The sequence below is a fragment of the Triticum dicoccoides genome, chromosome 3B, assembly GCF_002162155.2.
Source record: "Triticum dicoccoides isolate Atlit2015 ecotype Zavitan chromosome 3B, WEW_v2.0, whole genome shotgun sequence".
Lineage (NCBI taxonomy): Eukaryota > Viridiplantae > Streptophyta > Magnoliopsida > Poales > Poaceae > Triticum > Triticum dicoccoides.
In genome coordinates this window covers 731,150,592-731,165,300 of record NC_041385.1, presented here as the reverse complement: position 1 = coordinate 731,165,300, position 14,709 = coordinate 731,150,592, and the positions used below count along the sequence as shown (strand labels likewise).

At 48.3% G+C, this 14,709-nt stretch overlaps 2 protein-coding genes, 1 long non-coding RNA gene and 1 pseudogene across 18 annotated transcripts in view; 1 reads left to right on the top strand and 3 right to left on the bottom strand.

The window, feature by feature from the left end:
• Positions 1 to 902: 902 nt before the first annotated feature.
• LOC119278154 lies at positions 903 to 3,918 on the top strand (annotated as a pseudogene).
• Positions 3,919 to 6,203: 2,285 nt separating this feature from the next.
• On the bottom strand, positions 6,204 to 7,518 carry LOC119278153. The gene is made up of 3 exons (XM_037559506.1): positions 7,235 to 7,518; positions 6,983 to 7,126; positions 6,204 to 6,851 (listed from the first exon to the last, which is right to left on the bottom strand). The coding sequence occupies exons 1-3, from the start codon at positions 7,487 to 7,489 to the stop codon at positions 6,648 to 6,650; spliced, it is 603 nt and encodes a 200-aa protein (XP_037415403.1). The 5' UTR covers positions 7,490 to 7,518; the 3' UTR covers positions 6,204 to 6,647.
• Positions 7,519 to 7,855: 337 nt separating this feature from the next.
• On the bottom strand, positions 7,856 to 10,513 carry LOC119278152 (F-box/FBD/LRR-repeat protein At1g13570-like). 2 transcript variants are annotated; one of them, XM_037559505.1, is made up of 4 exons: positions 9,431 to 10,513; positions 9,176 to 9,319; positions 8,678 to 9,076; positions 7,856 to 7,965 (listed from the first exon to the last, which is right to left on the bottom strand). In XM_037559505.1, exons 1-3 carry the CDS (start codon positions 10,436 to 10,438, stop codon positions 8,681 to 8,683), a joined length of 1,548 nt encoding a protein of 515 aa, XP_037415402.1. In that variant the 5' UTR covers positions 10,439 to 10,513; the 3' UTR covers positions 7,856 to 7,965; positions 8,678 to 8,680. The 2 variants fall into 2 exon arrangements, with proteins under 2 accessions (XP_037415402.1, XP_037415401.1); XM_037559504.1 differs by lacking the exon at positions 7,856 to 7,965 and having other exon boundaries at positions 8,003 to 9,076.
• Positions 10,514 to 12,874: 2,361 nt separating this feature from the next.
• The window catches only part of LOC119278150, a 6,452-nt gene continuing 4,617 nt past the window's right edge, over positions 12,875 to 14,709 (bottom strand). For 11 of the 15 annotated variants that reach the window (XR_005137613.1, XR_005137617.1, XR_005137614.1 and 8 more), the window contains 2 exons: positions 14,004 to 14,067; positions 12,875 to 13,283 (listed from right to left, as the gene is read on the bottom strand). This is a non-coding gene — a long non-coding RNA (uncharacterized LOC119278150). Of the gene's footprint in view, positions 13,284 to 13,855; positions 13,912 to 13,992; positions 14,068 to 14,709 lie in introns of all 15 variants that reach the window. The other 4 variants (XR_005137612.1, XR_005137622.1, XR_005137623.1 and 1 more) reach the window with 4 other exon arrangements.

Below are 14,709 nucleotides of genomic sequence, written 5' to 3'. Positions count from 1 at the left end.
GCCCACCGTTTCAAACAAAAGAAAGATGCACACACATCGGCATCTTCCCTGAGCAGTCTTTCCCCTCGGACATTTACACAAACAGATATTGTGCACATTCATAACCTCTCAATCTGGAAGAAAAGAATGTTGCAGATCAGGGGCGCTGGTAGGAATAGATCATCCACATGGACGGTGGTGACAGGATCTGGCAGCACGTCGAGCAGTAAGATGCCTGCTGCTGCTGAAGTGAAGCTGGGTCGGGAGATGGGCACTTACCTCGTCGTCCTCATAGTCCTTGTAGGCGGCGAGGTATGGAGCCGCGGTGCTGATCTTGTAGGCAGGGGCGGGGTGGCTGGATCGCTTGCAGCCGAGGGGGCGATGGTGTGCTGCCACCATGACTCTCTTCGTGGCCGGATCTCGGGGAGGATGCGCCGGTAGAGCAGCTAGCGGTCGCCGGCTAGGGTGGAGCGGCCGGTGAGGCTCTGGCCCGGGTCGGAGAGGCAAGCAGGGGAGCCGGCATCGAGGGAATGGGAGAGGAGGAGACGAGCGGGGAGAGGGGAGGGGCGGCGTGGGAGGAGAGGAGGAAGCGAGCGAGGAGATGAGGCGGCTGCGCTGCTTTTTTCCTTTTACCCCTCGTCTATCTAGGGTTTGATGCTTTTGTTACCCAGAATTGGATGAAAGCCACGCTATTCTGTTGACCCCACACATAACGAGGCCCACTCGTCATCCAGTCTCAAAGCAGCCATGAACGTGAAAAAAAACTGACGGCTGACCAACTGTCAGCAGTCAAAAAAGAGCTCAGTAAAAAGATCGCACGGCCCAACGAGCGTGGCGCGCGCGGAGGCCTCAGGTTCGCGGGTAGCCTAGGAGCGTTTATATGTTAGATTTTTCCGTCTGCTCCCCGTGCTCTGGGCTTTCCCTCCCTCCGACATGGCCGGCGACCCCCGCACCCGCGCCGCCGGTGACCACTTCCCCTTCCACTCCTCCCCTGCCGCCGTCCTCGTGCCCGGGGGCGGCCTCCGCCTGGGGCCCTCCAGGCTTCTCCTGCACCTGCTCCTCCTCCACTCGCTCTTATAACCCCGCGCCCCCCGCCGCCAGGCCATGGCCGCCGTCTTCTACCACCACGTCGTCGGCGACCTCACCGTCGGCAAGCCCGAGATCGCCGAGCTCAGCGACGCCGACACGCTCGACGACGCGGCGCGGGCCATCGCCGGCAGCCCGGAGGGCGCCGTGCCCGTCTGGCGCGCGCGGGCCGCCCTCCGGGGCCCGCTTCCTCGGCATGATCTCCGCCGTCGACATCGCCGCCTTCCTCGCCGGCGCCGGCGCCGGCGACCGCGCCATGCGCGCCGCCGTCGGCGAGGTCGTGCAGCCCAACCAGGACCTGCTCCGGGAGGTCGATCCCGGCACCAGGTCAGTTCTTGGTCCTTGACCCGCCCCTTCTCGCCGCCGCCGTCGTGTCCCCGCCCGTCCCATCAGGAATCCCACCTAATCTCCAAGTCCTTAGGCATCACTCGTCTGCGGTTTCATAGTCGTAGGCAGTGGTGATTCAGTCTACGCACTGTGCCTGTTGACTCGTGCTCAGCTCGGATCTGTCCCTGCCTGCTGGGATGCTTCACTACAGCTGAATGCTGATGCGCAAACCTCTGTCTTTTATGCACGTTCGTACTAATTACAAATCTGCGGGTAGTACAAAATTGTTTTTGTGCCTTTGTGGTTAAATTACTCTTCTGTGGTGACTGCTGCTGTTGGTGCAAATCAGGAAGTGCTTACTGCTCAGTGAAGCTGCCTAAGGTTGTGTTCACTGGATACTAAAACTGGGGTAGTGGTTGTATTTATCACAATCTCTTTCAGAAGAAAGCATAGTTGGTAAGGCGTGATCGTTGGAGCCCGACATGCTTGGGTAAAACTGGAAAGTTCAATTAAGTGCCTTCGAAACAGATCCTAATTCATACCTGGTTTGTGTGAGCTTAAGATTGATGCTTATGAGTCGCTGAATTTCATTGAAGAATCTCTGAATTTCATGTGCCTTAGTCACAAATCAACTGCTCAAGTTTAAGTTACTCTATCCCTGTCTGCGCAGTTTCTTTTCTTCAGTATCCAAAGAAATGCCACAACTGGTCATGCTTTCTTCATTAAACCATCATTTTAGTTGCCCCTTTAGGGACCATTTGCTGACAACAACTTAAAAGACTATCACATAGCTCCTCGAGACTGAAAAACTGTAACTCATGACCGTTACCAACAGCATAGATTTGCTAGGTGTTCACCTATATCAGTATATGTGGCTATTCTTGATTTTTCTCAATTCCTAGAGTACACTGATCATTCAACAATCTAGCTCGTATTTAACGCTATCTTCCAGCATCATGAAGTGTCACCAGTTCATTCCCAAACTTAAACAAGCCAGATGGCTTTCACGTGGTGCAGAGTTTGTCCTTCTGATTGTGTTGTCATAAGAGGAACAAAGTGGGAACATGGTTCCATTTGGCAATGTAACGTCGCAATCAGGAAGGCAGCAATCCATGTGGAAGCCGTGCTGGCTGTCAAGGGATTCATGAGTCAAGACAATTGTTTAAATAAACTGAGCCATACATGACACATGCAAGGCAGCCCAATCATGTCCCGAAATGATTTGGCAGCACCAAGTAGTGAGCCAATGTCACATTCTTAGGGATGACATAATAGTTGCCCGCAAATGAAAAGTTCAATAGGACATAAGAGTCTGAGCTGGATGATGCGTCTACCAATCATACTGCTCTGCTTTTTTAGTCCTTTGCCTTTCAAGCAAGTTCATTTTTAAAGATGTGATGTTTGACATATGTATTTTGTTATTCAGCCAAGTTTGATTGTCTTGCAAGGTTGATCGATGCGCTGGAGTTGATGAGGAATGGAGTGAAGCGCTTCCTTGTCCGCAAGAACGGCTCCTGGACAGGCATCACCAAGCGGTTTTCTATGCTTTACAACGGGAAATGGATGAAGAACTCAGAATCGGGATCCCCAAGCTCAGCTGGCAGCAGCAGCATGCAGTTGTCCCCATTTATCAGTTGCGCGGAGAGGTTTTGCTGCCTGTCAAGGGAAGACATCCTCCGATTCCTGATCGGGTGCCTCGGCGCCCTGGCGCCCATCCCACTGTCTCCAATCTGTACCCTCGGAGCCATCAACCCGCACTACTGCCACGTCGAGGCGTCTGCGCCAGCCATGGAGGCGATCCAGAAGATCCCTGGGGACCCGTGCGGCGTGGCCGTGGTCGAGACGACGCCGGACGGGGTCCGCAAGATCATCGGGGACATCTCTGCCTACAAGCTGTGGAAGTGCGACTACGTCGCGGCAGCGTGGGCGCTGGCGAACCTGTCAGCGGGGCAGTTTGTCATCGGCGCCGACGAGAACGGGTCGACCCCCATCTCCGCCTTCCCGCTGCCTTCCATCAGCTCGTCGCTGTCGGAGGAGGCCGCCGAGCCCGGGCGCTCTCCCAGGCTGCTTAAGAAGTTCAGCAGCAGGAACATCGGGTTCCTGAACAGCCAGGCGAACCAGGTGCGGAGCATGTACCGGGGCCGGAGCTCGCCGCTGATGTGCCGGAGCACGAGCTCGCTCGCGGCCGTCATGGCGCAGATGCTGTCCCACCGGGCGACTCACCTGTGGGTGACAGACGCGGAGGCCGAGGAGGACGACGTCCTCGTCGGCGTGGTGGGGTACACGGACATCTTCGCAGCCGTTACCCAGAGCAGCGCCTGACCGTCGACGACGTCCTGATCGCGGTGGCGTGTGTTTGGGTGGTGTACTATAATTTGGGGTTAGTTTGGTGGTTGTCCAGAGCTGAGAACTTTGTTTTGGGTGTGTGGGCGTGTGAGACTGAATGGGTTGTGTATTGTTGGATGTGCAATTCGTTGTTGATGGTCCTATAATAATGCAGACTCGGGCCTATTTATGCCTGGGAGTTCATTGATCGCTCACATCATATGTATGCTCCTTGAAGATCAACTGGGAGTCTGGGACTTGATGAATCAAAGCCATGAGGCTACACGATCAAAGCTGTCTCCTGCATCATATGGATGGATGGAGCCAATTGCAGTGCAGCAAGCCTTCAGTTTGGGTCTTGTGCCCTCCAAACTAACCCTGACGAAAGTTAACCTGCCAAACACAAAACCTTGACTCCATGCAAGGTTGGATGTTGTGGATGGAGAACTTTATGGAGCGAGCTGAGGCTGCACTAGGTGGGCTCTCCTTGGCGCCGCCTGTGTTGTGCCTGAAGACAACTTCGAGGTCGAGAGGGGAGCTGAGCTTCATGGCCGTTTCTCCCCTCGTGCTAGAACCAACTCGTCGCGTCAGCCTCCGAGGGAATGGACAATGATGTAGTTGTAACTCCGGTGCTGCAGATGATGCCTGAGCTTCGGGACCTATGTGGGGATCCGGTTCCGCCTCCTGTCCGTCGAATAACCGAAGGTAGACCCTCCTGAGATCTCGATTGTGGCTTTACCGCCGGCATCACCTCGGAAGTTTAGCCAGATACTTGATGTCGATGAGCGTGGTGATTTGGATGTTGCAATCTCTCACTCGTCTAAGTCCATTGGGTGTCAGGTGTCAGCCAGCCTACCTCTCGGTGTCATGGAGCGCGGAGTTTTAGATGCTGCTGCCCTTCCCTTGTCTGCGACCATCGAGCAGGTGATGCCTATGAGTGACATGAACACTAAGCCAAGTGTGTTGGCACCTACTCCAAATCCAGATGCTCTCTTTGTGAAGGAACATTGTGACTTGCTTGCCAGTGTGGAGGTTGCTAGACCTGGTTTGAGCACGTCAATTGCTTGCCTCTTGAAAGGGACGCCAATAAAGGGCAAACAAAAGAAGGTGGGCAAAGGAAAAAGTGGCGCCACAGGCAAGGCGTCTGTGGTTGTTTGATGGACGACCTTCGATCTTTCGGCTCGTCCTCTTGGATTGGGATGTGGTTGTGGGTTGAGAGGTGCTTGATGTCTTGTGTCGAGGTGTTCTTGTCAGGGTCTCTTGGCTTAGTAGCAATGTCGGGGTGGTTTGTGGATGTTGTGTATTCGGAGAGTGGCCGGGATGGTTTGTGGATGTTGTGTATTCGGAGAGTGGCCGGGATAGCTTGTGCGGTTGTGGGGTTTCTTGCCATATGAGTAGTTAGTCCGTGCTCCGTTTGTATTGGTTTTCGCCCGGTTTTTCGTAATCAACTGGACAAATCTCTTCTTCTTAATTAATCGATAAGGCAAAACTGTTGTCTCCATTAAAAAAACACAAAACCTTGCAAACAGCAAACACACTCAAAAATTTCAAAACCGTCAATTACCGGCAAAGTGCGCATATCAAATCTGCTTCAATTCCGGTCTCCGCAATTGCGATGACAATTGCAAAACCTTGCAAACAGCAAACCACCCAAGCAGTACCCCATCTTTCGATTTGCAGGGAAGAAATACGTCATCTGTAGCCACAAGTATCTGTGAACAACTACACAACCTGAAGAAATATGCACACAGAGCACAACGCACAAGTCACAAAGCAGAGCAACGTAGTACAGCATGCAGTAAATCTGATCAAGGATAAGGTAATGTCACAATTAACATTTTTTCAGCCAACATTACAGTATAACACCAATGTCATAATAAACATTTTTGAACCAAAACCGCGCAGTGCAACACCACTGTCATCAGACCACAGCTAGCTGCCAAACATAAAACCTTGCAAACAGCAAACACATTCAAAAAATTCAAAACCGTCGATTACCATGCATACATATCTTCTTCAATCCTGTTTCTGCAACTGTGAGCCACACAAGCAATACCCCATCCTTCTATTTTGCAGAGAAGAAACGCCACATCTATAGCCAGAGTTACTCGTGAACGGGTAACACACAGCACCACGCAACGCACACCCACAAGTCACAAAGCAAATCAACACTACCACAGCATGAAGAAAATTTGATCAAAGATAAGGTGGTTTCATAATAAACATTTCTTAGCCAAAAGTACAATATATGTAACACCATTGTCACAATAAACTTTTTTTAGCCAAAATCACTCAATGTAACACCACTGTCATCCTATCACAGCTAGATAGCGAGATCACATGAAACACAGACACGGCGGTCTGTAATTGCCAACCAGCATGAAGGAAATATGCACACAAACACAGCACAACGCACAAGACACAAAGCAAAGCAAAGCAACGTACTACATCATGAAGAAGAGGATCTGATCAAGGACATAAGATAATGTCATAACAAACATTTCTTAGCCAAAACCGTGCAAATGCAACACCATTGTCACAATCGCAATAAACATATTTTTAGCCAAAGCCGTGCAATGCAACACGGCTGTCATCAAGATCACAGCCTAGCTAACGGAATCGCATGAAACACATACACGGTGGTCCGTAATTGCCAACCAGTAGAACAACGGCTGCAACAATGACACTGCCAACTTCGACGCTGAAGCTAATCAGGCTAGCACAGGTACAAGGGGCAGGGTGATGACATACGATACAAGTCGCTGCGGCAATAGTTGGCAAAAGGGTCGCCGAGGGAGAAATCAGATCCTCTCCTGGCGCTCTGAGCGAAGCCTTGAGGACCAGAACGGCCGACCGACAGTATGGAGGCTTCACTGGCCCGTTCCATGTACTTCAGAAACACCGCCTTGCGTATCATCTCATCTGTCGGATCAGCGGCCAACAGAACCAACCACCACCTCCTCCAGCACCAAGGCGCTCTCGAAGAAGAACTTGAGGAAGGCGAGCTCGCTTCGATCCCCTTGGAAACCATGGAAAACCAGCAGCTTGATGCGCGACTCTATGCATTCTATGGTACCAGACTCGGGCCAGAACTTCAGGTTGGCCTTGCCAGTGGATTGATCAGTTTTTCCAGACTGAAAAATTGGTAGAGAAAAGCATGTGCAGTCCATCAGCTATGAGCTATTGATACCAATTAGAAATTAGCAACATGATGCTAGTCCAAGATGGTGCAAATGGATGCCAAAAGAAGCGTCAGGGGTCTCACCATGATGTGGAGCGTCTCAACATTTGGAAAGCATCTGAGGACATTGGGGATCATCTTGACATCATTGCGGACTGCGAAACGCACCTTCAAAGCCAGGATTTTCACAACTGGTAGCATGGTGCTTGGGCTCATCCTTGTCCCAGCTTGCAGTTGCAATCAATCACAGATTCACAACTCACCCAATTAAGAAAAGAAAGATCACACAAATTTGCATTGGTAGTCTAGGATTGAACCAATGGAGAAACCAGGCACCTTGATGATGGTGTTGCCGACGTCTAAGACATGCTTTCGTGGGTCCAACGCCAAGTATCCCAACAAGTGCAGCTTGGGGGCATGGCCGATCTTCACCGTGGTGGTGCAGTTGCCAGCAGGATTCCAGGCCTCCGAATGGATGAACCGCTCTAAGGCGTGGGGCGTCCAACACGAAGATCTCTTCGATGAAGGACCCGACGGTCTGCACGCACCGGAGGCTCTGGCTGACGAGCCGGACACGAAGCTTGAGCACATTGCCCTGGACGCACAGCGTCTCCAGCACGGGGCTCCTGTCGAGGATGAAGTCCAGATCCCTTCTCTCCACCAGGACGCACATTGCTCTGCCACTAGCTGCAGATCAAGCACTCAAGCTTCAGCTCCAACAGGCAGGTCAGTTCCTATCTCACTCACAACCTGACACTAGACAGGGCTGCAGCCAGCAGGGATCTCAGAATGTCATCCCTCAGCAATTTCTTGCAGAAAAATCATCGCAGCCTGGCCATTCTGTCTATCATATTCCTAGAGAGATCAATGGGGTGGCTCACAATTGCGCTCATCAGGTTCATACTAGATCTTCAGAACCTGCTTCTGGATGTGTCCAATTATGCAATTGCTTCATGATGTACTGCTTGAGGGCTTTGTAAATTCATAATGTACTCTGTACATGAGCTGTAATGAAGTTGGCGTGGTGCCTTTTCCGTGTTAAGAAAGAAACGAAGCGTGAAGAAAATCTGATCAAGGATAAGACAATATCAAGACAAACCTTCTTTAGCCAAAACCGTGCAATTTTAACACCATTGTCACAAGAAACCATATTTTTCAGCCAAAACCATGGCTGTCATCAGATCACAGCCTAGCTAATGAAACTACAAGAGATAGCAATGCGGTGGCTCAAAATTGTGCTCATCAGGGTTCTTCCTAGATCTGCTTTTAGATGTGTTAGCTCAGCTCATAGATCAAACCCTTACCAATTATGCAATTGCTTCGTAATGTGCCGTTTGAGGCTTTGTAATTCATGTTGTACTTTGTACATGAGCTGGAACGAAATCGGCACCGTGCCTACCCATGTTTAAAAGAAGAAACAAAGCATGAAGACAATCTGATCAACCACGCAAAAATGAAAAAAAATCTGATCAAGGATAAGACAATGTCATAACACACATTTTTAACCAAAACCGTGCAATGTAGCACAACAAACATATTTTTAGCCAAAACCGTGCAATATAACACCGCTGTCAGCTGATGAAATCGCATGAAATGCAAACATGGTGGTCCGTAATTCCATGGCTCCAACAGAACGGTAGCCATGTGCATCAACAATGGTAGTACTGACTTTGACACTTAAGCTAATCAGGCTAGCACAGGCAAGAATCTTCAGACATGTCTAACAGTGTCTTGCATACTGCATCAGCAGAACACTAGCAACTTCCAGAGCAAACTTACTCCTCATGATGATAGGAGGCGATGCAACCCAATGCGACAGTAGTTGGCAAAAGGGTCGTCGAGGGAGAAATCAGATGCTCTCTCGACGCTCTGAAGGAAGCCTCGAGGAACAGACTTGCTTGCCCACAGTAAGGACGCTTCACTGGCCCGTTCGATGTGCCTCAGGGACACCACCTTGCGATACATATGATCCGTCGGATCATCGGGCAACAGAATCACCACCTCCTCCAGCACCAACGCAGTCTGAAAGAAGAATTTGAGGAAGGCCATCTCGCTTCGCCCCCCTTTGAAATCCCGGACAACCAGCAGCTTTATGCGCGACCGTATGCATTCTATGACACCAGACTTGTGCCAGAACTTCAGGTTGAGCTTGCCAGTAGATTGATCATCTTTTCCAGACTGAAATTCGATAAAGAAGGGCATATGCAGCTCATCAGCTATTGATACAATTAGCAACATGATGGAAATGTATGCCAAAAGAAGTGTCAGGGGCCTCACCATGATGTGGAGTGCCTCGACATTCGGAAAGCATCTGAGGACATTGGGGATCATCTTGACATCATTGCGGACTGCGAAACGCACCTCCAAAGCCAGGATTTTCACACCTGGTAGCATGGTGCTTGGGCTCATCCCTATCCCAGCCTGCAATTGCAATCACAAATTCACAATGCACCCAATTAAGAGAAGAAAGATGTCTAATTTACATAGCTCGTGTAGTGTAGGATTGAACCAATTAATGGAAATATGAGGCACCTTGATGATGGTGTTGCCCACATCTAGGACATGCTTTCGTGGGTCCAAAGCCAAGTATCCCAACAAGTGCAGCTTGGGGGCATGGCCGATCTTGACCGTGGTGGTGCAGTTGCCAACAGGGTGCCAAGCATCAAAATAGATGAACCGCTCAAGATTTGGGGCGTCCAACACGAATATCTCTTCGATGAAGCACCCGATGATCTTCACGCACCGGAGGCTCTGGCTGACGAGCCGGATGCGAAGCTTGAGCACATTGCCCTGGACACAGAGCGTCTCCAGCACGGGGCTCCTGTCGAGGATGAAGTCCAGATCCCTTCTCTCCACCAGGACGTTGTGGAGGCCGAGGTCACGGAGATTGCGGAAGCAGGTGGCGCGCGGGAGGCCGACCGTGTCGGGGAACCTCCACATGCCGAGATACAGGCGGGTGAGGGTGGTCAGGCCCAGGAGGCTGGCGGGGAGGACGTAGTCGAGCGGCCAGCGGCAGTTGATGAGGACGAGCTCCTGGACGCCCTTGGCGGCGAGGAGCCGGAGCCAGCGCGCGAGCAGGCCGCGGAAGCCCTGCGAGCGGGTGCTGGTGAGGTGGACGCAGCGGAAGGGCCCCGGGTGCGCGTCGAGGACGAGGGACACGGCGGAGGTGTCGGGGAGGAGGTCGGCGTCGTGGAGGACGAGCGGCGTGGAGCGCCAGACCCCGCGCCAGCGGTGGGAGAGCGCGGCCGTGCGCGCGGCGTCCTTGACGGGGAGGCGGGAGACGACGTCGCGGAGGAGCGCGTCGGGGAGGCGGCTGACACGGTCGACGTCGTCGTCGGGTGGCAGGGCGAAGAGTCTGGCGGCAGCGGAGACGGGCGGGCCGACGGGGAGGGCGTAGGAGGCGGGGTTGAACAGGCGGTGGAGCTGCTCTTCCGACTCGTTCTCGTTGTGCGGGGTCTGCTCGCGCAGGAACTCGTTCGCCACCGCGGTTATGGGACCGGCCGACCCTAGGCACTCGAACTCCGCCAAGGCCGCCTCCATGGCCGCCGCCGCCGACGCCGGAAGCTCTCTGCGGTGGGGATGGGGGCTTGGGCTTTGGGTGTTTCTGGGCGTAGGTGTGCTGTGTGTGAAGTGGATCAGGCACGGCCCAAGGAAAGGAAAGGGGTGAAAATGTTTATTTCTGGATAGAATTTCAAATTAGCCCCTGAACTTGTCCTACGGTCCCAGAATTTTATAGGAATTCCATACAATAGGGTTTCTTAGGGAAAATACTTTTAGAGTCCTTTGTTTTGTAGGAATATATAATTCCGTTCCTTTGGGTTAGTGGAATTTTATAGGAATTCCTTTGGTTTAAAGCATAAACCCTAGGGTTTACATTAAGTGCTTTGGTTTATTCCCTTAATTGTAAAAGCCAGTCACTCTTTTTACTAAATTTTATCCTAGTCAGCCGACACAACACATATTTTCTCTCTACCCTCTTTCTCTTACACAATCTCTTCAATTTTTAGTTACGAATCCATGTATGTTCTCTCTTCTCTCTCTTACGCCTTCCCAATAACTTTCACGGTAATACCACAATATCTCAACTCCTAGAGGGGGAGTTGGTACGTCGTTTCGTTTCATACCCATTGATCGACCCCCCTCCCACTGATCCGACCCCTCCCCTCATTTTCCTTAAACAAACCCCCACCTTTTGTTCCTTTTTTTTCGTCCGGTCTTACACACGCGCATCAAAAACCAGGCCGCTTCTCGTGCTCCCCCTCCCCTCGTACCAACACACGATCTAGACGATTGTTTAGGACAAAAAGAGAGCACGCACGCACGCACGCGCACGCGCGCGCGCGCGCACACACACACACACGCACACGCACACGCATACGATCTAACGCGCTGCTGCCGCCACCGCTGTCCTCCTCTCCCCAGCCCTCCTCTACATGCTCCTCCTCGTGTCTTCGTCAGCCAAATCCCCTCCTCGGCGTGGTCCATCTCAGCCACGACGGTGATGGCCATCGACCAATAGCAGCCGCCAAAATCGCTGTCTGACACGCAGCAGGGTGGGAAGCAAACCCTAGCTAGGGTTTTGTCCGGCGTGAAGGTGTAATATAATTTGGGTTACTTTGGTGGTTGTCCAGAGTTGAGAAGCTTTGCTTTCGGTGTGTATGAGTGTGAGACTGAATGAGTTGTGTATTGTTGGATGTGCATTCTTTGTTGATGGTCCTATAATAAGGCTGACTCGAGCCTAACTATGCCTGGGAGTCCATTGATCGATCGGTGTGCTCCTTGAAGATCAAATGGGCTACGCCATCAAAGTTGTTGCCTTTTGTGGCAGATTGATGGACTCAATTGTTATTAGCAAAAAAATATGTATCTATACCTACTAATAAAAGGGAGTGTATGTCTAATATATTTCTTCGTTCACTGTTATAGGATTATAAGATGTTCTAATTTTTTTCTGGATCAGATGTACATATACGCGTTTTAGTATTTTTGTTCACTCATTTCAATCTATATGTAGTCCATATTGAAATATCCAAAAAGCCTCATAATAGTGAGAGGTAGTAGTATTGACATTTTTTTAAATACACATGTATTTTTAAAATTGTTCATGTGATCTAGAAAATGATGATATAATTAAAAAAGTATTCAAACAATTGAAAAACATATGTATAATTTGTAAAAGTGTTCATGCTTTTTCAAAAATATTTAATTCATCTATACCTACTAATAAACAGAGGTGATATTATTGGTCTATCGTATATATGTATTTTATAGAAAAGTAAAAAGTGGAGAAAATTCCTTATTTAACACTATCTTAAATTTTTTCCCTATTTAACACTGAAAATATTTTCCTTCCTTATCTAACATCGAGTTTAATTTTATGCCCTTTATAACACTTCCATACATTTTAAGCCTTAACGGTGTTAAATGACAATTGAAATGACCCTTTTACACGTACAAAAGGATACATGTTTTTACATAAAGGTGGGTTTTGATTGGAGATTAAGGGGGAGAAGGGGCTCACCTCCATGAAAATCAGGGGGGGAGAGGTTAGTTAGTTTAAAAAGATCCTAGACAGCGTGTAAAAGCATGTAAACATTTGTATATTTAGCATTATTGTTTACCCCCTATGTGGTTTGTGACCAAAATTTAAATATATGCTAATCAAATCCATCAGGAGCGTCTTTTTCTCTTCTGTGCGTGCCTGCGTGAGGTTCTGTCCTCTTTTTCCCCGTGACCTCGTGTGGCTTTTGCTCTTTCCATGTACTAGATGACCTGTCGCGCCATTTGGCGCGCGAGAAAATTTGAAGCAAGAACTAGAAAGAGATTACTTTGCTTTTTTTTGGTAGCAGACGATGTTGTTGTACACTCTTTTGCGAAGTGTCGTGGATCTGTATAAAAATATATATTTTTCTCATTTGTAATGTATGAAATTGATAAAATTGACGCAAAAGCCCAACTGAAATGAAGAACAAAATGCAAATGTTTGAGTTTGCAATTAGAAAATTCAAGACATGATAATATAGAGCATTTTGTGTCCAGGAGCACTTCTTAGTGATATTGGTCAATTACATCATATACTCCCTCGATCCGGAAAAGCTTGTTCCTCAAATGGATGTATCTACCACTTGATGCTACATACAATCATTCGTGGGACAAGCTTTTTCGGATGGAGGGAGTAGTAATTTTGATCGACACACTGAAGTTGCTAAACACAGTCGGTCAGTAAATAATAACACGGATGCATCAAAGGCATATTTCCATGTAATCAAAAGATGGCTGAAAGTTTTTCATGTTGTTCACAAGTCCCTTTGCGTCACTTGTCCAGTGGTCATTGGTGTAGGTGTTGTGTGAAACAATGCCCCTAGCATCTGTTTGTCCACGCACCCTGTAACATGAGAACTATTTGCCTAAGAAACAAAAAGATTAATGCCTTCTCCTAACTACCGACTATATTATGACATGTGCTAAACCATCAAAGTAAAACAATTCAATATTCGCATGGGTACTAACATAGATAAAATAAAACTCCGCATTCAGCATGTCTTAGTAGCATCGCTGCATACTATTGTATAATTATCAGAAGTCTGGCATGCATTGTTAGATCGTGCAAAGTATAAAGTGCATTGTGAAGCACTGACACTTAACCTAGACAGACAGGGCAAAGATGTCAGCAACGAAACATTGTGAAGCACTTGTGCATCCATAATAAGAGGTGGGAATCTACTGCAGTTTTTATTCACTAAACACAAACAATAAAAGATATTAATAAATATGAGATAATTTTCTCCACTGTGGTTGTTCTATAATAAAGCCCATGATGTAAATAGAAATAAAAGCATTCTGATCTCCTTCAGTACCTAAATTGCAAAAAAATAATGGGACTACTAACTTGTTATCTTTGACTGGAACTAAATTATAGAAAAATAAAATCACACGATTTACATAGATTAATTCTACCATGTCAGCCTTTTTGGATTTTTATCAAACAACCTGCAGACATAGATAAACCAAATCTACAAAAATAAAATGAGAAGCTCTGTGAGTAGGGGACTGGAAGAGAAGGGGAGGAATAAATCAGTAAGAAGAGAAGGGACCTGAAGTCGACCTGCAACGAGGCTAACGCTCCGCTGCTCCTGCTTCTCCTATTGAGTGCTTCTCCTGTTGAGCACCTACAACAAGGATGTCAATGGCGACACAACCATGTGAATACCACACAGAGTATGTACATGAATAATAGATACACCATAAGAAGATATGACAAGACCATGCTATGTATGCAGTTAAAAATAAGTGTTATGTTATCCGTCATTAAGTCCTAATATAATATCAGTATACTTGTATGTGTGATATGCTAAATAAAAGTTACAGAGCTTATTCCATTGAGCTGTGTTTCCGGGAATAAGCATGAGCAAAAAATATTAAAACACTTCATCTAACATTGGATCACTGGATCACTTGAGGTGGTCAAGAAATCAACATGTGTTTCCTACCTGAAGAAAGAAAAATAAACAGCACACTATCTTGACTGAATGACATGAATATTATAGAGAAAATTATGAACTACTGCTCTTCCCAAAATACATAACAAGATGCACAATTTTAACTCCAGCATGGAATAATTAGGACCAGTTTCACTATTTAAAATGCATTGTTGAATAGAAGAAAATTATGCCTACAAAGAACTCGCTAAGAACCTTGACCGGCGCTCATGAAGCTACACCTACATTCACTCAATCTTCCTTTATCCAACGAGATACATACACACGACCCGGGATATATGATAACATCAAACTAAATTTCGTTTTAGTTCC